Here is a 25,395-nt window from a genome sequence, read left to right on the forward strand (position 1 = left end):
CAAACCCTCCCCCCACCCCCACCCCAAACTCAGTTCACTCAATTCTGGAACGGGGAGGTTTGTTCATCTGAGACCTCTTACAATGATAGTGTCTCTCCTGCAAGCACTGGTGTCATATTTTACAGTTCCCACATTTAGGGGTAGCATGATTTGTGACCCCACAACAGCCCAAATTGGTTACAATACATCACATTCCATTCTAACAACCGATCCTCCAACAGCCCTGGCTGAACTGGATTTACATAACCACACCCCGGATTCCTTCTCCATCCCAACATGAGCTGTATTTACATATCAACAGTTAACAGTTAATTATCTTGCAGACCTAACCAATTTGAGTGAGCATCCCCACCCCCAGGGCAGCTCTCTCCTTTTAGCTGGCTGATAGCAAGCAATAGTTCAGCCCCTGCTTACATATGCAAATATAGTATTGAAGTTACAAAGAACTACTATCTTAAATCTTCTTGAAAATGCCAAAATATAGTGTGCTTAAATAGAAACCACTAATTGGAAGATGTCGATATTCACCACAGGTGAAAGGATTTTCATATTCCATCACTAAATGCTGTAGACACTGTAACAGTTCAGGGTAAATGAAGCTTATTCCCCCTCTGCAGTCCCAGCTGTTTCCTCTCAGGGCTGGAGACCCCCATCTCTCTTTCTCCTCCCTGGGATCTCCACAGCTCCCTGTCTATACTGGGTCCTCTTCAGCAAAGTCAGGTTGCTAATGCTAGCCTCCATTACTTTTCTCCTCAGAGACTGTACACCAGGGATGGCCAACCTGTTAGAGACGAAGAGCCAAAATAGCAGCGGACAGAGTGCGAAGAGCCATGTACCAGGGAGGGGAAAGTTGTTGAGCAAAAAAACCAAAACAAAACAAAAAACAAAGCAGAACTGCATGCCAGCTCCAACTTCTCAGGGGAAAATAGGTCCCGGTACACCATCCCAGGACGGGGGCTCCAGGCTGGACAGTGTTGGGGTCAGGTGGAAAATTGGGGTGCTGAATAAACCAGAGGCTTGTGGCTGGGAGGGTGCAGGAGTTTGGGATAGGGTGCATGAGGGGCTCAGGGCGAGGAGGCTGGAGTATGATGGGCTCAGGACACAGATTTGCAGTGTGTGGATGGTACAGGAGTGTTGTGGCAAAAGACTGGGGATGTGGGGGTGCAGGAGTTTGGGGGGGGACCAAAGTTGTTGAGAAAAAAAAAGGACTCCAAGGACTTCTTAAGCCAAAAACAAAATAAAATTAAATTAAAACAGCATATCCCCTTTAAGAGTGAGTGCAGGAATAGGAACAGGGGAGCGGTTGAGCACTAAGCCTTTTGGCCACCAGCCATTTTGTGCCGGCAGCCTTGGGGAACCAGGTAAACATGGGGTCGGAGGGCTGGAGGAGTTGGGGGGCAGGAGAGGCCGGGTGCTGAGTGTTTGTAGGGGTGCCAGGTGCCCGGCATTTTCACCTCCTGGCCAGGGAAAAATTCAGAGAATACCGGACATCTCAGGTGTCCGGTATTCTCTGAATTTTTTACTGGACAGGAGGTAAAAATACCATACTGTCCGGGTGAATACCAGACACCTGGCAACCCTACCCCCACATCCAGGCCCTCCTCCCTGCTCTAACCCAATACCCTTCCCCCCAAACTTATGCCTGGGTCCCGGAGCCAGAGCTGCTGCTGTCACTGCCACTGCCATGCACGTCTCCCTCCAGGCGCTGGGGCGCGTGTGCTGAGTGTCTGGCTTTGAGTATATGCTGGCCAGGACGCTGTGTGCACCCCCCCACACCCAATCCCTCTCCCCTCCCCTTCCCCAGAGCCAGACACCTCCCCTCCACTCTAACCCAATCCCCCTCCCTCCCAACCTTATGCCCGGGTCCTGGAGCCAGAGCCGCTACCACCACACGCGTCTCCCAGGTGCTGGGTGTGTGCACTGAGTGACCAGCTTTGAGCATGTGCTGGCTGGGATGCCATGCGCATCCCCCCAACCCGATCTCCCTCTCCTCCCCTCCCTTTCTCCCGAGCCAGGCATCTCCTCCCTGCTCTAACCCAATTCCCCTCCATCCCTCTAACCTTATGCCCAAGTCCTGGAGCTGGAGCCGCCACCGCCTGCGCTCAGCGGCTGGCTGCTAGCAAATGCAGGCCACAGTGTAATTTCTTTTAGTTAAACTACCACACACTTCTTTCTAAGCAAGTACCCTTTTTCTTAAGGTAAAAGCATTACACATTAAAGCTCTTGAGTAGATCTTTCACAGCAAAGTGTGTTTGTGTACAAGCCAGACAGGGACAGTGGGTATGTGGCCAGTTTGCTAGCCCACACTGAAGAACAGGCTTCCACATTTATGCTATTGCTAGAAGACTCCTCAGAGCAGGAGGCTGAGGGTGTGTGTGGGTGGGTGTAGGTGTCAGAGCGGGGCGTGAGGGGCTCAGGGCTGAGGGTGTGGGTGCAGGATTAGGGCAGGGGGCTGGAAGGTGGGGGAGCTTAGGGCAAGGCATGGGGGCACCCACCAGCTTCTCCTTGGGGCCAGCCCAGGACACAGACTGCCCACCAGCTGCTCCCCAGGGCTGGCCGTAACTGTGCTGGCCAACTGGCAATTGCTTCCTAGGGCTAGATGCTTGTTACTCTCCTGTGGTCATTCTGGTTATACCTGTCTCCAGGGCTTGCTGCCTCCCTGTGGTCGTTTGAGAGAATAACTGTCTCTGCTATCATAGCCCGCTCTTTCAGTGGATGAGAAACAATCACATTCCACACACATCCCATTGTCCTGCTTCCCAGAGCCAAGCTGGCACAACCAAATGCTTACCTTGCTTTAAGTTATGATGAGAGGAAGCTGCATACCAAAATTGGTGTTCCTAGCTCTTATTGTTTAAGAGTTCTTGAACAAAAAGCCTCACAGACACAAAGATGCACAAACTCTCTAATATATATGTGTGTTATTAGACTATTATGTGTACTAGCTAGATTAAAGTATGCTCCCCCTGCTACAAGCACACCTTCATTCTGTAGTAGATACCCACCTGGTGAGGCAGAACAAATTAGCTTCAAGTAGGGTTGTGAATGGATAATCGGTTATCCTATTCCCTGTAAGTATCACCCTTACTGGTAATGTCATCTTGAGTTAGGGTTAGGGAGCAGCCACTCACTCATGGCCTGCTGCAGGCAGAAGGCTACTTCAGCCTCACTGGGTGCCCGCATGAGGCCACTAGACAGCAGCCCGCCCCATGCAGCTGGCTCCGGGAGTTGGCAGTCAGCCCTATGCAACTGGGGGTCAGGGCCAGGAGCTGGCAGCCTGCCCCACATGGTACTGGAAGCTGCTCCAGCTGGGTTAGAGCGGTCCCCCACCCAGGATCCTGCTTAGTTGCTTAACTAGTTAAAGTTGCTCTCTGTGGAAGTTTCAAGATGCTTCCTATAGACGTGAGAAACCCACTGAACTAAATTAGAACTGCCAAAACCTGTGCCAATTCACAGCAAGTTGGTCAGGTTTATTGGGTGAGCAGTCTGGATTCTCCATAACTCATGTGCCATAAGGGTGCCCCTTATTCTGGAGTTTTTTAAGGGCCCAGTGTTGGGCCATTAAAACTTACCCTAAATTGTCCCCCTGCACCTTGGACTCATTCCTTCCTCTAGCTTTAGAGGCAAAATTGCACTCCCTGTAGATTACTTGGTAGCCAGGGTGCACCTAAGGTTGCCAGCATTCTGATTGCCTCACCTCCTCTTACTCCATCCCCTTCCGTCTGTCAAACAAATGGTCCTGAAGCACCATAGGGTATGTCTACACTACCCTCCTAGTTCGAACTAGGAGGGTAATGTAGGCATACCGTACTTGCAAATGAAGCCCAGGATTTGAATTTCCCGGGCTTCATTTGCATAAACTGGGCGCCGCCATTTTTAAATCCCGGCTGGTTCGAACCCCGTGCCGCGCGGCTACACGCGGCACGAACTAGGTAGTTCGAACTAGGCTTCCTAGTTCGAACTACTGTTACTCCTCGTGGAATGAGGAGTAACGGTAGTTCGAACTAGGAAGCCTAGTTCGAACTACCTAGTTCGTGCCGCGTGTAGCCGCGCGGCACGGGGTTCGAACCAGCCGGGATTTAAAAATGGTGGCGCCCAGCTTATGCAAATGAAGCCCGGGAAATTCAAATCCCGGGCTTCATTTGCAAGTTCAGTATGCCTACATTACCCCGCTAGTTCGAACTAGCGGGGTAGTGTAGACATACCCTTAGAGACTAACAAAACATGTAGATGGCATCATGAGCTTTTATGGGCACGACCCACTTCTTCAGATGAATGGAGTGGGTTGTGCCCAGGAAAGCTCATGATATCATTTTTGTTAGTCTCTAAGGTGCTGTGAGACCATTCACTGTTTTTTACGGTTTTTCACTTACAGACTAACATGGCTACCCCCTGAGGCTTCCTTCCATCACTCGTTCATTTTCACCAGCCTGGGGCAGGAGTTGCAGTGTGTGAAGGGATGAAGGCTCCAGCTGGAGGTGAGGGGCTTGGGTGCAGGGGGACACCAGGCTGGGGATGGGGCCAACAGATTTGAAGTGTGGGAGGGGATGGTGCTTTGGGTGGAAAGGCCAGGGCTTGGGTCTAGCCTCACCCATCCAGGGGCTCTCTCAGGTGGCTCCCAGAAGCGGCCAACATGTCCCCCTGGCTCCTCGGTGCAGCTAATCCCCAATCACAGGCACCACCCCACAGCTCTCACAGGCTGTGGTACCCAGCCAATGGGAGCTATGGAGCCTGTGTTTGGAGCAGTGCATGCTTCACAGGCAGGGGCATGGAACACCCCCAGCTGCCCTGTGCCTAGGAGCCAGAGGGATATGCCAGCTGCTTCCTGGAGACAAGTGTACAGCCAGACTTTTGGTGACAGCCACCAGGGTCGCTTTTCCACAGGGCATTCCAGTAGAAAACCAGATGCCAGGCAACCCTAAGTGCACTATCCCCACTATCTGTGCAAGCTCTTGTTCAAAAGCTGTGTTTAGTTGGGGCTGTCTTTCCTTGCGCCTGGCCTAAGTATCTGTTTCTATATTTAAAATAGCTCAGCTCCACCAGAGTCAAAACCCTGAAGGTGAGGGAAGGAGCTGGAGGAAGGGGTGTCCGCTTCAAAGAGCTACAGTGTATCTGTATCCTGCCTCTGTGTCAGGTGGCGTGGTGGCTCTCCAGTGAGGACAGCATGAAGGAGCTTGTCTGGCCCCAGTCCCTTGCTGGAAAGACTGAAATTTCAGGGGGTAGCTGAGTTAGTCTGTACAGGATAAACTTAAAAAACAAAAACTGGTCTGGTAGCACTTTACAGACTAACAAAACATGTAGATGGCATCATGAGCTTCCCTGGGCACAGCCCACTTCTTCAGATGACCTAGCGGGATGCTAGTGCTGCCTGAGAGAGTGGGGTGTGAGCTGCCCCCCCCCATTACCAGGTGAAGCCTGTAGGGGACGGGTGGAGTAAGGGCAGGCAGACAGGTGCACGGTCCCCTCCCACCGGGAGCAGCTACAGCCCCAGGGGGAGGGTAAGACCTGAAGTGACCGACTAGCAAAGGGGGCCCGTCCTCTTCTCACGTGAGGGGAGAACAAGAAAGGGGCGGGGTCATGTCTCCCTCAGGTGTGGCGGGGGCGTGGCCTCCCCCAGGTGTGTGTGGCCGTACCTGCCCTGGGGCGGTCCCCAGTCCCCTCGCCATGGCAGCTCCGGGCAGGCTGGGCCGCTGCGTGGCCGCCTTCTGGCTGGCGCTGGCCTTCGACGCGCTGGGCCTGGCCGTGCTGCTCACGGGGGTGTTCGCCGACCTCTTCTTCTCGGACCTGCTCATCTACGCGGGCGGCATCGGCATCTTCCTCAGCCTCATCTGGTGGGTGTTCTGGTACGCGGGCAACCTGGAGGTGCCGCCCGCCGAGCTGCGCGACGACGTGGGGCTGAGCCCGCCCAAGGGCCGCGGGGACAGCGTGCTGCGGGGGCTGGTCAGGGGGCTGAGCACTCGCATCTCCGCCGCCTTCTCCTCCGCTCCTCGCTCCAGGGCACCCGCCGCCGCCAGCACCTTGGAGCTCCAGCCAGCTGGCAGCTTGGCCCACACCCAGCGCGTCTGAGCTCCGCGCCGGCAGGTGAGACCAAACAACAGCTCCGAAGCCAAAGACATGGGGCGAAGCGGCGATTTGCAATGACAGGGGAGAAGGGGACCCACTTTCAAAAGTCACTGGATCCGATCACACGTGACTGACAGATTTTTTTTATAGTGAAATCATCCTATTTTTTAAAAAGGCTGCTGTAGTATGATGTTAGCAAACTTGCTGACATGCAGGCTGCTAAACGCTTTACTGTGTTAGTTCAGTTTGTACAAGATCGACTTCTTAATAAGCAGCAGGTTAAAAAGCTGCACTAACTGAAAGGGATACCCACCTATCCTACTCTACTCCCCCCCCCCCCCCATAGCCTTTTTACTAAAAATGCTGAATGGGTGGGGAAAGCCTTTTTATTCCCTTTTTTTGTACTGGCCCTTGGGGATGCTGAAATTATTATTTTTTTAGGACTGTGGAGCTAGTGTGCTGCTTTATGTGAAACCTATAGTAAGAGAACTGCACAGTATTGCTCCAGCAGGTTACTTGGCCTCATTTAGTTTATCATTAACTATAACTGCAACCAGGAAAGTCTTTTATTACCAAATGGCTTGCTTTTGTTTGCTTCAGGGTGTGGCTGTCACTGAACTACAGAAGTTCATTATCTTGACTTATGGCGATGGACATAGTTTGAAAAGAAGGAGAAATAACTAAGAGTCACCGAATGTTAAATTTATATTTGCATCATAGAAACTGAATGCTTTGAAAGAAAAGTTGTAAAAAACTTTATGGCTACTGTTATTCTCACAACATTCAGAAATCTCAAATAGCACAATCCCTGACTGAAATGGTTTAGCTTAGAATTTTCAAAAGGGCTAATGAGAGTTGTGTGCAAAATGAATTGGTAATACTAACAATAGGTTAAAACAAGTAGGTATTTTTTTTCAAACTTAGCCCTCTTTAATAAACATGAGTTCAATCATATATTACTTCAAATGATAAGATAGAAAAGTTCCTATTCACCAGGTCCTGTTCTCTGAAATGGGATTCATTTGTGGCTTCTATTTTTTAGTTATCTGTGTGGAGCCACATTTTGTAGAACCAGGTATACATGGCACTATGTAATGAATAAACTCTGCCAAGCAAATAGCAGGTCCCTGTTCCAAATACTTTTTTGTCTAGTTGCATTGGTAAGTATAATGCAGAACACAAACTGAAATGCATAAAATTCAGGTTACTGTAAGTTTTATCTTATTCATAGTGTGGTATTCTTCCCCCTCCCGCCCCTTTGTTTAGGAGTAGTTGTTTGCATCTGAATTAAACCGAGTCTCTCTTTCATAAGACTTATGAAGATTGTTTTCTAGAAGTACTTGGTATTTTGTCCTATAAATGAAGAATGCTTGCTGGGAGAAATTCCCGAAATTGACTTACTGGATTGAATGTGCTGGACAGATTAGTTTGCCAGCAGACAATATTTTGCATTGGTTGAAGACATTTAATAATTCATTAACTTTAATAATACAAAGTCTAGAAAGGTGTAAGCTTTAAGACTCTATTTGTAAGCCAAGGAAATCTGTTGTAAAATAAACTTCAATTTATTAAAAATATTAAAGGTTAAGAACACTTTGCATAAATTATTTGCCATAAATGGAGATAAAAAAACCAAATTAACCAATGCAACTTTTCAGTTCTTTAACCATGAAAATTTTATGGAGAATGTAGACCAGTGTTTCTTAAACTTTTTAAGACCGAGGAACACCAAACAATACTTTTTTGTTTTGAGGAACACCAAGGATTTTTTTGTTGACACCCACCCAAAAAAAAGAGGTGGGGAGAGAAGTGTCAGGGCCACAGTTTTGGAGGGGGAAAAAAAGGTTGCTTTTCCCTTTAAGGGTGGCCATTTTGAATTGTTGTTCTCCATGGCACACCTCCGACTGCCTTGTGGCACACCGGTGTGCCGCGGAACACAGTTTAAGAAACACCGATGTAGACTCACACAAATGTGGTATTTTACTGATGAGTGAGATTACAAATAGTCTTCTGCCTACTTGAGTAAAAGTAGTTTTAAAAATTGTTCAGTTTCCCACAACTATTCTAATAGTGACTTGAAGAAAATTATCTTAATAAAAAAAATCTCTCTTCTCTTCAGGATCCATTGAAGACATGACTATAGATATTACTGACATTTAGGAAAAAAACTGTTGATAAACTGGAAAAAGGATTTCCCAGTTGAAGAGGATTCCTTATGTATGAAATAATGTCTACTCTACTGCCTTACTGGAACCTGTACCAAATAGATTTGGAGCCATCTCTGTGCCAGATGTACATATTTCAGTGTTGGACTGGAGAATTTAAATTTTATTTATTGGTATAATTGCAAGCCATATGAAAATTTCTCTGTTTTTAAATGTATTGGATTTCTCTTGTGAAGACAAATTGGTTTATGCTTCAAAAAAACTCAAGGTTTTATAAGTAATTTCAGCATCTCATGTATAAATGTGTGTTCAAATGCCTGAAATAGTAGGCTGAAAAGCTCTCATTTTAACCAAGGTGTAGGAGTTGTGAACTTAATTTTACTATGGGAATGCAAAGCCTTATTTGTAAGGGTGCTTGTGATATCCCTTTGTGAAGCAGTTTTGGAAACAACTGATGTAAGATTATAAATGCAATAGGTTTTTGTGGGATTTTTTTATAGTGTGTGTGTGTGTGTGGGGGGGAGGGGGGTCCTCACCCAATGTGACCTGATAAATGTGCTCCTTCTTCCAGATTTTTATACTTTGTTTTACATTTCATAGTTGACTGATAAAACTAGAGTTTTGATATGATAAACATCTCTCTTTTGGGAGACTAGGAAGAACAGGTCTAATGTGAAGAAATGGGATGGAACTATGAGAAGAAGCATCATTCCCAAAATACTATCCTAACATGGCAGCATTCTAGAAACTACAGACTATTGCTAAAAAAGCTTGAGTAGAAGAAAATTGTCAGGTAATGCTTTACCTAGTCAGTATTAATAGTTTAATATTTTTCCCTTGGAAATACTTTAAAAGTAGCAGATGAAAGAGTGTTTATAGTAGAACTAAGGACAGCTGAAGACCTGTGTTGGACAGGTACCTGCATGTTATTTCTCTTGCTGAATAAAGTGAGCATGGGCTTCAGCCCTACCATGTGTAAATAAAGGTGGGTCTTACACCACTTGCATTGGATTTGTGTGAATCATTCCTGTGAGCCACGTGCAAATTGTCGATAATGAGTAGATTAAAACAAAATAATCTGGATCCATCAAACTTTGGCAGACAGAGAAGAAATCCTCCCCTGTAAATGGTTTTAAGGTCTTTTTTACTGGCTGCTTCCTCTTCGTTCTTCATGTTCTGTTTCCCTAGATAGAATCTGAGAAAGGTGGGTTTTTTTTCTTAGTAATGGATGCCTGAGATCATCTGCCTTGTTTAAGGTACAAAACATATCACTTCTACTTGCAAGACTGCAACTGTAACATTAATAGCAGATTTTTAAAAGAAATTAGGGTAGGTCCAGATGTATTTTTTTAAAGTAAATCTCCTAATGCAATTGTTAAGAATGTTGAAAATTGTTGGTTCATTAGTGTGCTCTGAACCAAGTTAATTACTTTAGGATTTGACTAGGAACTACTATAACTTTTGTCTGTAAACTGTGGTACTTTAATTTAGACATACAAGGCATAGAACAGTGGTTCTTAACCTGGGGTGCATGCACCCCCTGGGGGTGCGAGATGCCCTTTCTGGGGGTGCAAGACATACCAGATTTTTATGATATTTCTTAGGTTTAAAACTGACCTACTTCAACGATTTTTAATATGGGGTGCGAGAACATATTTTGAGAACCAAAGGGGTGCAGACTGCAGTAAGGTTAAGAACCACTGGCATAGAAATATAGTAATGTAGCACTATTTTAAGGATTTCCCCATAAGTGCACTTAAGCTTTCCTGTAAACAGTCATGTTTATTTGTAAGTTACTGTTGTAGTGATAATCAATTTATGGGAAGAATGTGATGGTCCTGCATTGTTGACAGAACTGAGGGTATGTCTACACTACCCTCCTAGTTCGAACTAGGAGGGTAATGTAGGCATACCGCACTTGCAAATGAAGCCCGGGATTTGAATTTCCTGGGCTTCATTTGCATAAGCGGGGCGCCGCCATTTTAAAAATCCCGCTCGTTCGAACCCCGTGCAGCGTGGCTATATGGGGCATGAACTAGGTAGTTCGAACTAGGCTTCCTAGTTCGAACTACCGTTACTCCTCGTGGAATGAGGAGTAACGGTAGTTCGAACTAGGAAGCCTAGTTCGAACTACCTAGTTTGTGCCCCGTGTAGCCGCGCTGCACGGGGTTCGAACGAGCGGGGTTTTAAAAATGGCGGCGCCCCGCTTATGCAAATGAAGCCCGGGAAATTCAAATCCCGGGCTTCATTTGCAAGTGCGGTATGCCTACATTACCCTCCTAGTTCGAACTAGGAGGGTAGTGTAGACTTACCCTAACAGACTTACAAATCCTAATTTCATATTTTTTATAGGAATGGTCATTTGAGAGCTAAACAGAACATAGCGTGATTTTGAAGTTCCTCCCTGATTTGCAGTGACTGCTGCACTTGTGAATGGTTTATTACGTGTGCTTTTAAAGTTAAATTTAGTCAGTGCTTTTCTCACTTTAAAGAAAATCGTAATGTATTTATTTTAGAGAGGAGTGAAGGAAACCTGACAACCCAGTTCCTATTTCTCTGCCCCTTCCTCCCAGAATCCAGCCATAAGGTAGGCCACCAACCCAGACACTTGACACATACCCCAGAGCCTAGGGATCCAGAGAGAGAAACAACCTAATGCTACTGCATTCCAGGCTTGTAGTTTCCTGGATGCTACCTCCTTTTTTCAGGGTGTTCTGAGAACTCCAGCTGCCAGGGACCTATCCCTCCTCCCTTCCACATCTGTTTCTGCTTGAAAGCTGGGCTTTGCTAGATCCAGTGCGACCCAGTGACAGTTAACAATTATGCAACTCATTTCTGTGGGGGTGAAAGGAGATTCTGAGTGCATGAACACAATTCTGCATGTGCTTTGGTGCAGAATTCTCCCAGAAGTCCTTAATGTTCCCTTATAGTATTTCATGTAACAATATTTTTGTGAAGTTGTGAATAGCAAAAGTTTCTCTTTGAACCTATGTTACTGACATAATCATGAGATTATTTCTATTTAACAAATTAAAAATAGAAATATTCTATTAATCTCTGATTTAGTATAGGTTTTAAAACTAGATTTGTTTTGTTTTGGAAATAGTTACTCAGAAACTATCCATGCAGGGCAGTTGATCTAGATACTTAAATCTGTACTGTATTTCTATTGCTTCTCTTTTCCTCTTGTTACAGGTTTATAATATTTTGTCAGTGTACTATGAAACAGCAAATATACTGAAGAACAGACCTGATAATCCTCATTTAGAGAGCTAAACAGGTAAGACAGAAGGGTAATGCCAATGTTTAAAACAGTTTTTGTCGGATAATCTAAAAGCAAAATGATTGTTTTCTAAAACAAAGATCCTAAATGCCAATCTGTTCAGAACTATTTTTAACATTAAAAAGGTTATTGAAAAAGCAGAGCAACACAAGACAGATAATCAATCTTCAGACTGTTAGTATCCATAAAAATGATGCACCGTGTTCAACAAAATAATTTAAAAGCTTTATTCCATTATTCTGAAATGTTGATTTAATTAAGCTCTTGTACACTCTATCTTGAGATAGCTGAATGGGTAAGAACTCTTAAAATTTAAGACAAAAGTTCAGAATGAACATAAACATTGTATGCACCCTGTAGTGGGAATAATAAAGTGATTTGAATACTATAATTACAACCATATTTTTCAGTTCCTGCACCCTGCCTTCCATACACTAACGAAAGTTAAGAGTAATCCCTTCCTGTTGAGTGCTACATGGCAACTCTTATAAAAGTTAAAATAACACAACACAAAAGCAAACCGTGCCTACCACCCCACTTTCAGCAGTGAATATTGCTGGTGAACAGTTCCGGGGGACAGGCTAGAGATTGAAGTCTGATTTTTTCCCCCCAACAGGGGCTATGTCTATACTACAGGGTTTTGCTGGAATACTGGAGGTATCCTGGAAAAACTCTGCAGCGTCCAGGGAACGTGTCTCCTCTTCCGCTTTTTTTTGCAACAGAGCAGACACACTCTTTTGGAAGGCCTGTCTTCCGAAAGAGGAGTTTTTCCCAAAATTTGGCCCAGTGTAGAGTGCAATTTGTGTACCTTTCTACACTACAATAGATCATTGTAGTGTAGACATAGCCATGGACAATGTAGACCAGGGGTCGGCACCAGTTCTGGGGGGCGGGGGCATGTGCGAAGGTGAAGAAAGCAAACTCAACCTCCTCCCCCCCCACATGGGCCACAGCGCTACACAGGGAGGAGCACTGCCCCACCTCCCTCCCTGGAAAAGTCCTTCCTACAGCTTCACAGACTTTCATGATAGCCTAGTTGAATAAATAACTTTATATTCTCCTAGTAATGCACCTGAGATAGCTCTAGCAATATAAGATTATTCTTGGCCTTTGTCCTTTCAATCAGTTGTGCGTTTGGTTACTGCACTTAATATGAGGTGCGTGACAGACTTTTTTTTTTAAAGTACAAAATTCTCAGAACTGATATGACAAGTGCCTTATGTACCTACTGCGTAAATATTCAAACAACAAAAATTGACCCTGTATGGCCATTCTTACGTTCACTTCTTTACCTTGCACGTTTTAGTCTCAAGCCTAAAGACTGAAGGAACAGGTGTATCCCAGCTAAATATTTGCTTTCAGTAATGCAAGGGCTTATACTTTTAAATAAAAGAAACAATCATTGAGAGAGGTTGGTGGTGGACTGCAGGATCAGAAGGCATGTTTTTGTTCAGACTAAGTTAACTTGATCTACACCCCACATTCCAAGATGGATGACCTTTGGTCTCTAATGCCACACATTACATTCTTACATAACTATCTTCTCATAGTCTTGAGGAACTTCCTTAGGAGCTGTCAGGGTGGAACTCTCTGTCTGGGAACACAGGAGCAGGTCTGTTATTCGTTAAGAGACAATCAGAGGAGGGGAGAGACTGGGGGATTAACACCATTGTTCTCTGATGATGTTCTGGAGCTCTCTCAAAACATAAGCAGAAAAGGTCACTGTCACATTAAATTGCATGAAAATAGGAAAGGGTTGTCATTGGTTGATATTCAGCCTTGGTTCTGATTTTAGTATGTATGAGCTACATTTCCCAAGAGAGTTAAGCCCTAAAGGGTTCTAAACTCCCTACTTAATTTTTTGCATTCAGATTTTCCATATGGGACTTAGGCACTTACCTGCCACTTTAGGCACCTAAATTCTAGAATCAGGCAGCACTGGTGTTTACAAACCCCTATCTTAGCTGCCACTTTGTGAATCTAGCCTAGTTTGACTTAAGTGAGGCAGAAGGCAGGGAGTGGAGGCAGGTACTGGTCTCATCTTCCTCAAGAGACTACAGGCAGTCCCCAGGTTACGTACAAGATAGGGACTGTAGGTTTGTTCTTCAGTTGAATCTGTATGTAAGTCGGAATTGGCTTCCAGATTCAGCTGCTGCTGAAACTGATCAGTTTCAACAGCGACTGAATCTGGACCCAGTTCTGACTTACATACAGATTCAACTTAAGAACCCCAGGCATCCCCAAGTCAGCTGCTGCTGAAACTGATCAGCGGCTGATTCCAGGAAGCCCGGGGCAGGGGCTTCCTGTAGTCAGCCACTGGTCAGTTTCAGAAGCCGCTGACTTGGGGACGCCTAGGGCAGAGCAGCTGGGGTGCTGCTGGGTTGGTCCAGTAGCACCGCTCCTCGCTCCTCGGCGCTACTGGACCAACCCGGCAGCACCCAAGCTGCTCTGCCCCAGGCGTCCTGATTCAGCCGCTGCTCCGGCAGCCCCATCGCCCCTACACCCCGAGCGCTCGCCAAGATGAAGCCTTGCCCAGCGCCGCTGGTGCTCCCGGGGCCGCGGGCTACTTCGGGAGAACTTAGGCTGGTTGTGTCCGAGCCGCCGGCAGCCCAGGGAACGCGGAGCCGGACTCAAGGCGGAAAGGACGAGGGCGGGAGGGAGCCCAGAGAGCCGGAGCTCCGGAACCGCCCCTCCCCCGGCTGAGATCCCCTGGGCTGGGTGACGTTGCCGCTACTACCCCCGCAGCGGAGGAAGCCCTCGAGCCGGGCCGCAGGTGTTCGGCGCTGCCGGGCGCCCCCCACTGCACACGCCCGGCTCCTCGCGCCAGTCCTCCAGGAGCAGCGAGAGCAGAGCTAGAGCAGAGCTCCGTTCCTGCCGGCGCGCGAGCCTCTCTATGGGTGCGGAGGCCTCGTTTTCACTTCCGGGAGGCCGCCCAGTCCTTTCCCGTCCCAAGGCAGCATGGAGGTGGCCGGCCCCGCGGCGCGAGCAGAGGGCGGCGCGTGGTGTCTGCTTAACGGCTAATTGAGACACCTCCCCCACCCCCGGCGGGGAGCGCTGCGGAGTTTCTCCCGCAAGCCTCTGCCCGGAGTCTGCGTGGGGCGGCCGGCGGAGGTGAGGCGCAGGGGAGCGGGCCGGAAGAAGCGTTTCTGCCCCTGTTCCTCTCCCTGCCCCGCTTGGGCTCTGTCTGTGCAGAACAGCGGGGGGCGCGAGGGGGGGAGGGTTCGTGGTTTCCCGCTGTGGAAACGCGCGTGAGGCGTTCTCGTCTCCCCGACGCGTCCTTCGGCTGCTTTGCCGCCGTGTGACCTGCCTGACAGGCGGGAGCGATGCAAGAAATGTCGCAGCCCAGCTGCCTTCGTGCTGTGCTAATCTGTGTCTTGCCCTGTAGGCGCTTAACATGTTGGGAGGAGATGAGTTCATCAGTTCGCCCCCGAGAAAAACCGTCAGGTTCGGTGGGACGTTGACAGATGTCTTACAGAAATACCAAGAGGTGACGCTTGTTTACTTTGAACTTACTTACTCTTTACAGACTGTTTCTCAGCGTATTTAGGTGTTTATGCCAGTGTATTCATTTTAAGCAGGTGGAGTCAAGCTCTCTCTGATGCCAGTGTAATCCACACGCTTACTCAAGGTGGTGTGTCCTAGTGGCAGGTAGACTACTTACAGAGAGAAAGAATGAGGGTACTATACAACCTCAGCTGAGAGCCAGCTGGTTTTTAGCTCAAGCTGTGTAGAGGCTCATGCACTGAGCTCAAAAGTCCCAGGTTTGGTTCCACCTGTAGGTGTTACACTAGTACATGTCTCTTGATTTCAGAGGGGTTCTTCCAACTCTTCTTTCTCATTTGGGTATTTGGGCAAACCTGTGAATGCCTTGCATTCAACTCAGCCTTATCTGTCTGTGATGTGATAGCTTGTGAATGTCACATCCAGTGAATTCCAAAATTTCAGTGAATGTTCTAGGGCTCAGTAGTGGCTGGAACCCTGTTGATTTTGGGGCAATCAGAAAATGGAAAGGGGGAAACGGAGGGCTGTATGGAGCTCCTGCCCCTTGATTAACATAGCTTTGAGCTTCAATCCCCACTGTACTTATCTGTAGTGTATAGTTCTGTGGTCATCAACCAGTTGATCATGAGGCGTTACGGGCCCCCCATATCTCCCCACCCCAAAAAGCCTCATTACCTACCTCGAGAGACAATGGAGGTAGTGGCAGTTTCCTGCAGGCTGGACAGAAGTCCTGCAGTTGTGCGTCACTTCTGGGGGTTCCGGAAAAGCACTGGCTGCTTCCTTGCCCCAAGTCTGTGGTGTGCCAGGAACTTACCCGGTGAATCTCCAGAGGCACACGCTGGGACTTCCCTTCTCTGTGGGAGGGGGGAGTCAGGCCTGGAGGGGGTGCTTGATGGGGGCTTCCCTGCTCTGCGGGAGGCTCATGGCGGAGGTGCACAGTGGGGCTTCCTTCATCTGCGGGAGGGGGGGTTACCCTGAGGAGGCACGTGCATGGGCTTCCCTGCTCGGCCCCGGTGGAGACATGCGACAGGGCTTCCTTTCTCAGTGGGTGGGGAGGATTGGCCCCGAGGGGGCGCATGCGTGGGCTTCCCTGCTCTGCGGGAGGGGGGAATCGGGCCCAGAGGAGGCATGCGACAGGACTTCCCTCCTTTTGGAGGGGGAGGGGAATCCTGGGAGAAGGGGGGTTCAGGGGACTCTCTGTCTCCACTAGCACCCTGTCCCCTGCTGCAGAAACCTGTCCCCCGATTTCCTGGCACCCTGTTCTCTCTCCCCTGCCCCCCGCTGCAGAACCCACTATCACCCTTCCTCAGTACCATGTCCCCTGCTCCCACCAGAACAGTTGGGGCCACATTAGTGAGGCTTGTGGTGGTTTTGGAGGAGGTGTGTGTGTGTGTGTGTTTTCATTTCACTTGTGTGGCCCCAACTGACTTTTCTTTGGATCAGTGACCCCTGACTCGAAACAGGTTCCCTGCTCTTCTCATAAATAAAGACAGTGCAGAAACTTTTTGTGTTTGACATAGTATTTTATTTAAAAATGAAGCCTGGTCAACAAACCCCCTGTTGGGGCCAAGCCTCCATCTGGCCACAGCATCATAATGCTTCTGCATGCCCCCTTCCCCCAGACCCTAGATCTGAGCCTGTCATACACTGGAACCCCCTGCCCTGAGCCCCTCACATACCCCAACCCAAATTCCTGAACCCTCACATCCACAAGCCTGTGGCTTGCTTAGTACCCTAACCTTACATCTGACTCCAACACTGCCTGGCCTGGAGCCTCTCCCCGAGACAGCGTCCCCTTTTCCACATCCTCCTCCATCCAGATTTCCTCCCAGAGCTTGCATCTCTCACTCCTTCCCGCAGCCAAATCCCTTATTCCCACCCCAGAGCCTACACATCCTGTCCCAACCCAGTGAGGGTATGGCTAGACTGCAGGAGTTTTTCAGGATTCTGGAGAGATCCCAGAAAAACTCTTCTGCATCCAGGGATGCATTTGTTCTTCCGCTTTTTTTAGTGGAAGAGCAAACATGCTCGTTAGGTCACCCCAATTTTTCCATGAGGAATAAGGGGGCTTCCAAAAGAAGGGGGTTTTCTGACATTTGGTCCAGTCTAGACAGGCCAAATGTTGGAAAAACCTCTTCCTAAAGAAGAATTGGGGGAAGGGAGGAAGCAGCAGTATAAGGGTTGGGGGATAGCAAGTGATGGAGAGGAGGAGAATACAGAAGGTGGGGCTTCAAGGAAGGGGCGGGGCGGTAGATCTTGGCTTGTTCTGTCATTTAAAAAGTGATCTTGAGTGTAAAAAGGTTGGAGACCACTGCTATAGTTTTAAGCAGCTGATAGATGATACCCATTAATGCTTTCCAGCATAGTATAATTTATCTTCCAGACGAAAAAAGAATGGTGGTGGAGTATTGAATGGGAACTTGTGCACAGTCCCTGATATGGGGAGAGAATACGGGTTCCTGGTATATTGAAGCTGGCTTCCCTCGTGCACCGGCTCCCACTCCCCTTTGCACCCCGCATCTCATACAGAGGCAGCAGGTGAAGGAGTATATGTAACTGTGCAGTAGGGATTGAATAGTTGAGTAACCTCATGAATTGGTTAGTTGACTATTCTATAGTCCCTAAGGGCAGGGTAGGCAGCCAGAGCGCTCCTGCCCCATTCCTGAGGAGCCCCACTACCACCTCGCGCTGCTGTCTCTGTATCAGAAGCAGCAGTGTGGGGGGTGCCAGGCAGGAGCTGTTCCGCCTAAGGCAGGCAGTTTAAAATCCAGCTCCCCTCGTGGACTGGCTGCTTGTCGCCCTGTGATGCTGCCTGTGACAAAGAGGCAGCAGCACGGGGTGGAAGCAGCCCCATCTGGGGACGCAGTCTGAGTTCCCAGACCTGGTGTGAGCCAGAACTGAGCGGGGCTGCTTGCCTGCTCAGTTCCTAATGCACTAAGTGCAGTCGCAGCAGGGGTAGGTCCTGGACCCATGGTAAGCCAGGACTGATCTGGGCTGCTGGCCAGCCTGCTAAAAATTTACTGGCAAGGTGGAGAGGAGAGAGAGGGAAATGCATGTAGTCTATAGCATTAACCTATATGCTTTTGCTTATAGGATAATCAACTATACTGTTGCATCCCTACTGTGCAGGTTAACCTATGAGCCCAGGTTAATTGGTTAACCATGTACATGAGTACATGTTAATATCCCTAGTAAGTTGGGATGTTGATAGATGTCTTACTAAAATACCAAAAGGTGACTATACTCTTGTTTACTATAAGAAACTATAGAAACCCTAGAAAGGAGAGTACACTGAATCCCTAGCATGGGGGTAGGGAAGGTGGGAATGGAAGGCAGAACCCTTAGCATGGGGGCAAACTAGGGATCTTGGTAGCAGGAGATAGTGGGAATTGGGCACAGAAATCCTGGGATGGGGGAAATGGTACACACAAAAAAGGGTCCCTGGCATAGAGATTAAGGTGTGGATATAGAGCACACAGAGTTGTGGGTATGTGGGAGGAAGAATGGGGGATCCTGATGTGAGAGAAAGGAGGTATGGCGGATGTACAGAACCCTGGATAAAGGAGATTGAGGCATATTATGTAATGGAGTATGGGGAGGGACACAGGCCCTCAGGCATGAAGTAGGAGCATGGGGAGTTTCAGGAAGTCCCTAATATAAAGGGGAATGATAGGTTGCCACACACGGTCCTTGTGTGGTGGAAAGAAGGAATACAAGGAGTCCCTGGTGTGTGCAGTAAACTTTACCTATACAAGCTACAATGCATGTGATTCCCTAATATCAGTAAGAGGAGAATTAGATGCCCATCCCAGCAGCTTACAGGGTGTTCCCGCTATAAGTTGCCCTGATATACATCCATTACATACTAAAGTCGTTGATACTGATATAAGTCCTCCCATTTCCTGCTCTTAAGTTGCGCCAAAAAACCTCCAATTTGTGCAAATGGAAGTCAGCTGCAGGGAAAAAAATGCCATGCTTTTAAGTTGTTTCACTGTAAGTCCATGTTTTTTGGAACGTATCTTGGACTTTATAGTATGGATGGCCTGTACTCTAAGGTTGCAAAGAGATAATCATATTTTATAAAATAGTAACTGTACAAGTGTCTGTTTTCAAAAATAAGTTATTTCCTAAAAAACAGTGTTAGCTAAAATTGAGAACCAATTTGTGAATACTACTGCTGTGTTTCTCAGGGAATTTCTAGGGTTTATCCATTGTCTTCATTCCTATCATTATTAAGTGTAGAGGATAAGCTTGTATTTCAAATTGTTGTTTTCTGCCGTATCGTACAACTCAGTTTGTATTTATTTTACCAGGGTGAAACTACTGACTTTGAGTTGTTAAAGCATCAGCTGTTAGATCCAGAAATAAAGGTAAAATAAATGGTCAGAGATAATTGGCTTTTCCTCTGAGACTGAATGTAATTGTGGGACAAATTGTATTTGCTTAATATTAAGTATATTAATTGTTAAGATTTATTTCTAGTGGGTTAAGTTTAGGGCAGTGCTTTTTATCTAACCTGACTATATTTGCTTTTTCGTTAACTTGTGAAGATAAAAGTATTTTTTAAAGATATACTGCAAATTTACATTACTTTGCAGTATGCCTAATGCTGTTGTTGTGATTTTTTGCCTCTCAAAACCAGCAAATTATATATAAAATCCATTGATGGGGGTTAAATTTGATGAGGGGGCACTGACATGCAAATTTCCTCTCAGTTCTGCTACTTTATTCAAATGCTAATTTACAGCATCTCTACTATTCCAAGGTCCAATTGCCTCTTATTGCAAAAAAACCCAAAACACCTACCTGAGGCCTGAAGAAGAAAGACTTAAGGTCCTCTGTGTGAAATTTCCTCTGTTGATCCTGTAGTGTGGAGAGAGGAGAGGTGAGGGGAGAGGGTGATATTTTGCATCTGTGAAAGAATAGTGTGTGTTTTTTTTTCTCTCAGAATCTGTGGGTCCTCTGAGATCTGTCAGAGGTTACAGGACTTTCCATGCAAAAACCTTCTGCTCCTATACTGGCCCCAGAGTCCAAAGCTGCTCTCCTCAGGTCCTTTGAAGCTATGCTGCCAGGGAGTTTCCTGTCAACTGCTTAAAGGGGTGATTTCTCTCCACAGAGGGGGTTCTGTTTAGGAGGTAACATAGCATGAGGTTATATTGGCAGACTCCCTCAGGATTAATGGGGAGACAATATGCTTTGTCTGGAGTGTCCATAGTGTCTACTAACCCCTTATACACTTGCACTTTTCAGCACTTCAGAAAGCATTGTACAGGGACAAGAGAAGAGTGGGTGTAGGGAAGCAGATAGTCCCTGGCTTGCAGGAGTGGTAATGCCTGCATGAGAAATATCATCCCCTCAAATGGATTCTGAGGGGAAAAGCAGGCACCCAGACTTTTGAATTCTGTTTTTACTTTCTATGGTAGTTTAACGATATGGATTTGTTTAGTAAGATTGAAATTTCAAGTCATGTATTTAGATGTAAGATTGTGTTCATCTATAGTGCCACTGTTTTTATTCTTAAAACTGAAGTAAATTCAAGCTCAATTTTCTGTTTGCCCAGTGATCTAACTCACAGTAATAGAAGTTATAAAAATTCATGACATGTAGATGAGGAAATAGCCACACAGTTGTCATATTTGATTTGGTTTCGAAGATTCTGAAATTAGAGTTGTATTAACTTGTAAGGGCATATTATTGAATTTGTTATATCTATCTTGTCTCATTATTTTAAGGATGCCCAAATCATTAATTGGCTGCAGGAATTTCGGGCTTCTGTTGCATACTTGACCAAAGACTTTGAGGACCTAGTCAGCATATTGTTAGTAAGTATAGTATCCAAATAATACATCTTGAGATTAGTGGTTGAATTCTCAAAATGTCTTTGTATTTCACATTATTGTTTCTAACAGCGTGTTATTTGCAATACTACAGAAGCTGCCATGGTTGAGCAGAAGTCAAGAAGTGGTGGAAGAATATTTGGGTTTTCTTAGTAATCTAGTGTCAGCACAAACTGTGTACCTTAGATCATGTCTCCGCATGATTGTTTCACATTTTACACCCCGTAAGTTTTTTAGTAATCTTTTATTCACTATCCAAACATTAGCTTAGCATGCATGCATAATAGAAATGTAAAATCCTGTTTGTTTGGTTAACTGGTTAAATTTTAACTGGTTAACTGATTAAACGTGGGCGGGCTGGATCAGTCTTCTCCCCGCCACCTTGCCTGCACTGCAGGCATGGGCTACTTCAGCTCAGCTGCTCTGGGTCCTGTGTGGGCTGGGAGCACGGGGGCTGTTCCCTGGGTACTGGTTAAAGATGATGCTTGCTGAGTAACCAGTTAACTGGTTATCTATTAACATCCATAATGCAAAATTAGAATGTTTTACTGTAATTACCACTTTACATTTTTTATTGTATATTGTGCATTTATTTGAACAATTGATATGCAATAGAGCAGCCGTGGCCAATGTGCGGCTCACGAGCCGCATTCGGCTCTACCCCCTCTGGTTTGAAAAGCTGCTCCTGAAAATAGCCCTTGCCTCCCACTTCCCTATGCTCGCTGGGGAAAGGGTGCCGTCCGGCACGGTAATTAAAAATGGCGTCCGCAAGATGGCATCGGACAGTGGGAGCCTGATGTGGCCAAAAAGCCTCTAAATGCATTTCTTAAAGGGGCAGTCCTTTTTTCCTCCCTGTTCTCCTCCTCCCTCTCTTCTCCCCTCCCCCAACAACTTTGCCCCTGCTCTTCGCGCTGGATCCACTGATATCTTGGCTCTTCGTCCGGAATGGGTTGTCCACCCCTGCAATAGAGTATTTATATTAACTGTAAAGTCCTGGATTTTTAGAAAATTGATATAAAATTGATGATAAATCTTTTTCCTAAAATAGCTTAGACAAAATTATGCTAATTTTAATAAACACAATTCTAAAGTGAAGCTGTTATTACGATGTCATGTGGAAAATCTTCCCAGCTCCCAAAATGGGAAAAAACCCTGTGATTCTCTTATGTTTTTGTTGTAATGTAGATAATTTTGGGGCTGTAGTTCAAAAGACATCAATCTCCTAATGATACTTTGATCTGTGTGCAGTGGAGATCATCATCTTTACATTTTATATGGCTACATAATAATCATCCTCTTTCCTATCAGCCCGAGTAACCATAAGGGAGGATGATGTGGATATTTCTGATTCTGACGATGATGAGGAGAGTGAGTACTAATGCAGCATGGTTTAAGTATGCTCTATTAATTCTTTTAGCAAAAATGTTTCTAAGTGTCTAAATGTTTGTTTGCAGACTTGTTTTACTGTAGCTTTAATGGAGATATATATTATTGAAAACATTGTGTAGAAAAAGTACAAAATGTTCATACCTCCTGCCCTTGAATGCACATATCTCCTATGGAAATTAATTGCATCATAATGTGGCCCTTTTAGAGCATTATGACTGGTACAGTTGTTGTGGTATTGAGATGAGTGCTTAGGAAATAGATATATATTTCAAAGGCTTAGAACAGTGATTGCTATAAAAATCAAGTTAACTTGGGTATTTATGTTCTTTTTCATTTGATTTCGGTAAAGAAAATAAAACCAAGTCACAATTGAGGGGCACTTAAAAACCGTTGCTCTTTCTTTTAACTGATTGAATTTCTACAGAAAATATAAATATTTGTAAAATATGAATTTTCTTTCCTTCTCTGTCACTCAAGAACAGGCATTAACTCTGTCTAAAATGACTCTCCTGCATATATTCTGCTGGTGGATGTGTTACTAGAGCTGTAGTTTTCTTATAGGAGTGACATGAGCCTTTTATGGTTTTTTTTTTGTCCAAATATTGCACATCTTTAGAAAAGTATAATCTGACCCTTTAAGATACTGACCCTTTAAGACCTGTATAATTCCTGTAGCAGTTAATGTTTTTCTTTCTATATACTTTAATTAGTTCCAGCCCTTAGCAAGTTTTTTAAAAAGGTGAAAATGTGAAATTTTGTGCATGAAATATGCACCTTCTCAGCTTATACTCAAACACTGACCTCTAGGGAGATCAGTGACGTAGGGGTTGTAATAATACTTGCTTTGCTGATAGTTATTTAGTGTTGAACATGGTTTAGTATTCACTGTATTTACATGTGGACAGTAACATTGGAAGTAAATAGACTCCAAAATTTAACTTGTAAATGTAATTTCTGCATTGAACTATAAAGCTTGGGTAGCTAACCGAATGTATTTATGCTGACTTGTAGAGTTGCCCCTTGCATGTAACTTGATAAAAGAAATAATTCATTACAATTCTTTTTTTATTTTTATAGCTCTTTCTGGAAATTTTAACACATGTCATAGAGCACTGCAAACTGTAGCCAAATATGTTCCTTCGTAAGTATATCAATCCAGTTTTGTATGTTCTTTTTGTCAATGCAAAGCTTTGTTTCACCAATCGGTGAATGTAAACTAGTTGACTGAGCAAAGCAAGGTTTAACTTGCAACTTTATGGTGTTTGCTTGTCTGTAACACAGTAACTTGAGAATGCTATATCCAATCAATTCCTGTGTTTCATGGACTGCTCTAGGCATCAGTAGCCACAAACCTTATTGTGGTTGATGCAAATCACAACACTAGAAAAGCCTGACTCAGAGGAATATCATGGCTCCAAAACTTCCTGGTGCTGCAGGCATAGGAATCTCTCTGATGCCTAAACATATGAGAGGCAGCATCTTGACTGTCCGCATACGGTGATTGTCTGTCTGTAGTCTAGATTCTTAATAGAAATAAGAGCCTTTCAGGGAGGGGTTGTAGGAAGAGAGTGGTGGAGCGATGCGAGAAATGAGAACCCAGAGATGGAAAGGGCAAACGTGCAAGTGTGGGGAAGAAAAGCAGCATGCACTAGATGAGGGTGTAGAAGTTCTTGGGGAATCAAGAAGTGTGAGGAGTTAGAGGATGGTAATGGGGGAAACAGAGACTCTAAGGGGAGCATTGGTTGGGAATTGGACTTGACGATTGGGGAAAAACAGGCTTAGGGAGGTGGGTGGAGAGTAGAACAAGAAATTGGGGGTTGGCAAGTGATGGTGATGAGGGAAGTAAGGGCCTAACATGGGAACTGTATGGGTGGGCAGGTGTGGAAGCAGGGACTGCTGGGGGGGGGAGTGGAAAAGGGAAGGGGGAAAGCAGGGTCCTGGAAAGACTAGTGGGGAGAACAGAAATCCTGCCATGAGAATAGATTGGGGAGTGCACACAGTTCTCCTAGAATGTGATAGAGGAGAGAATATGGGGCATAGAGCACCCTGGACATGGTGGGGGAAGACCAGGGAGACGCTGAGCAAAGCCGCGGAGGACCCGGGGCCGGACCCGCGGCGCTTCCAGCTGATCTGGAAGCGCCACGGGTCCGGCCCGGGTCCTCCGCCGCTTTGCTCAGCGTCTCCCTGGTCTGCAGACCAGGGAGATGCTGAGCAAAGCCGCGGAGGACCCGGGCCGGACCGTGGCGCTGATCTGGAAGCGCTGCGGTCCGGCCCGGGTCCTCCGCCGCTTTGCTCCGCGGCTCCCTGGTCTGCTGGGGGGGAGGAGGGGGTGGGACGCAGCTAGTGTTCCCCCCCCCCCCCCCCAGCAGACCAGGGAGACGTGGAGCAAAGCCCGGGGCCTGTGGTAGAGCAGGTGGGGCGCTGCCGGTTGGTCCCACAGCACCGCTCCTTGGCGCTACTGGACCAATCTGGAAGCACCCCAGCTGCTCTGCCCCAGGAGTCCTGATTCAGCCACTGCTGATCAGTTTCAGCAGCGGCTGACTTGGGGACGCCTGGGGTTCTTAAGTTGAATCTGTATGTAAGTCGGAACTGGTGTCCAGATTCAGCCGCTGTTGAAACTGATCAGTTTCAGCAGCGGCTGAATCTGGACGCCAGTTCCGACTTACATACAGATTCAACTTAAGAACAAACCTACAGTCCCTATCTTGTACGTAACCCGGGGACTGCCTGTAGAAGGTTGCAGTTGTGTGTAATGGTAGTTTGTGAAACTTTGGTCCTTGAGCCATCACCACTTGGAAGCGGGGCTCATTCAAAAGGGAGATGTTGGAGAGCAACTGCTCTGTGCAGCCTGGCCTCCCTGCTTATCTCAGTTGGGTTTCCACATAGAAGTCTACTGGATAAACAGGGAGGCCAGGCTGCACAGAGCAGTTGCTCTCCAACATCTCCCTTCAAATAACAGATTCTGACAGCTTAACGTTAATACTGGAGGAGCTTCTGTGGAATTAAGCAATGGAAGAGTGTGCTCTCTAACTTTTTTTTCCACTCTTGCCCTCAAGATAATGCGGGGAACTTTTGATTTTATACAAAAATAACACTTTTTTTGTGGAAGGTTATAGAATACATTAATGTCCTATGCAAACAGCTTGTACAATTTGTT

General features: G+C 46.4%; 2 protein-coding genes across 2 annotated transcripts in view; both read left to right on the forward strand.

Annotated features, from left to right (window-relative positions):
• Window positions 1-5,634: 5,634 nt before the first annotated feature.
• LOC142818596 (transmembrane protein 238-like) lies at window positions 5,635-9,232 on the forward strand. Its single transcript, XM_089782298.1, has 2 exons — window positions 5,635-6,081; window positions 8,183-9,232. Exon 1 carries the CDS (start codon window positions 5,665-5,667, stop codon window positions 6,064-6,066), a length of 402 nt encoding a protein of 133 aa, XP_089638424.1. The 5' UTR covers window positions 5,635-5,664; the 3' UTR covers window positions 6,067-6,081; window positions 8,183-9,232.
• A 5,196-nt stretch (window positions 9,233-14,428) lies between these two features.
• The window catches only part of RRN3 (RNA polymerase I transcription factor RRN3), a 32,840-nt gene continuing 21,873 nt past the window's right edge, over window positions 14,429-25,395 (forward strand). The window contains exons 1-7 of the mRNA XM_075899359.2: window positions 14,429-14,622; window positions 14,897-14,998; window positions 19,326-19,382; window positions 20,745-20,834; window positions 20,944-21,073; window positions 22,158-22,217; window positions 23,316-23,379. Coding sequence (XP_075755474.1) covers window positions 14,906-14,998; window positions 19,326-19,382; window positions 20,745-20,834; window positions 20,944-21,073; window positions 22,158-22,217; window positions 23,316-23,379 — 494 coding nt within the window. The 5' untranslated portion in view covers window positions 14,429-14,622; window positions 14,897-14,905. The remainder of the gene's footprint in view (window positions 14,623-14,896; window positions 14,999-19,325; window positions 19,383-20,744; window positions 20,835-20,943; window positions 21,074-22,157; window positions 22,218-23,315; window positions 23,380-25,395) is intronic.

This window comes from Pelodiscus sinensis, chromosome 15, assembly GCF_052426305.1.
Source record: "Pelodiscus sinensis isolate ZL-2025 chromosome 15, ASM5242630v1, whole genome shotgun sequence".
NCBI classification, from domain to species: domain Eukaryota; kingdom Metazoa; phylum Chordata; order Testudines; family Trionychidae; genus Pelodiscus; species Pelodiscus sinensis.

Excerpts from the sequence above, each read along its gene's own strand:
- LOC142818596 (XM_089782298.1), top strand. The coding sequence starts at position 5,665 with ATGGCAGCTCCGGGCAGGCTGGGCCGCTGCGTGGCCGCCTTCTGGCTG.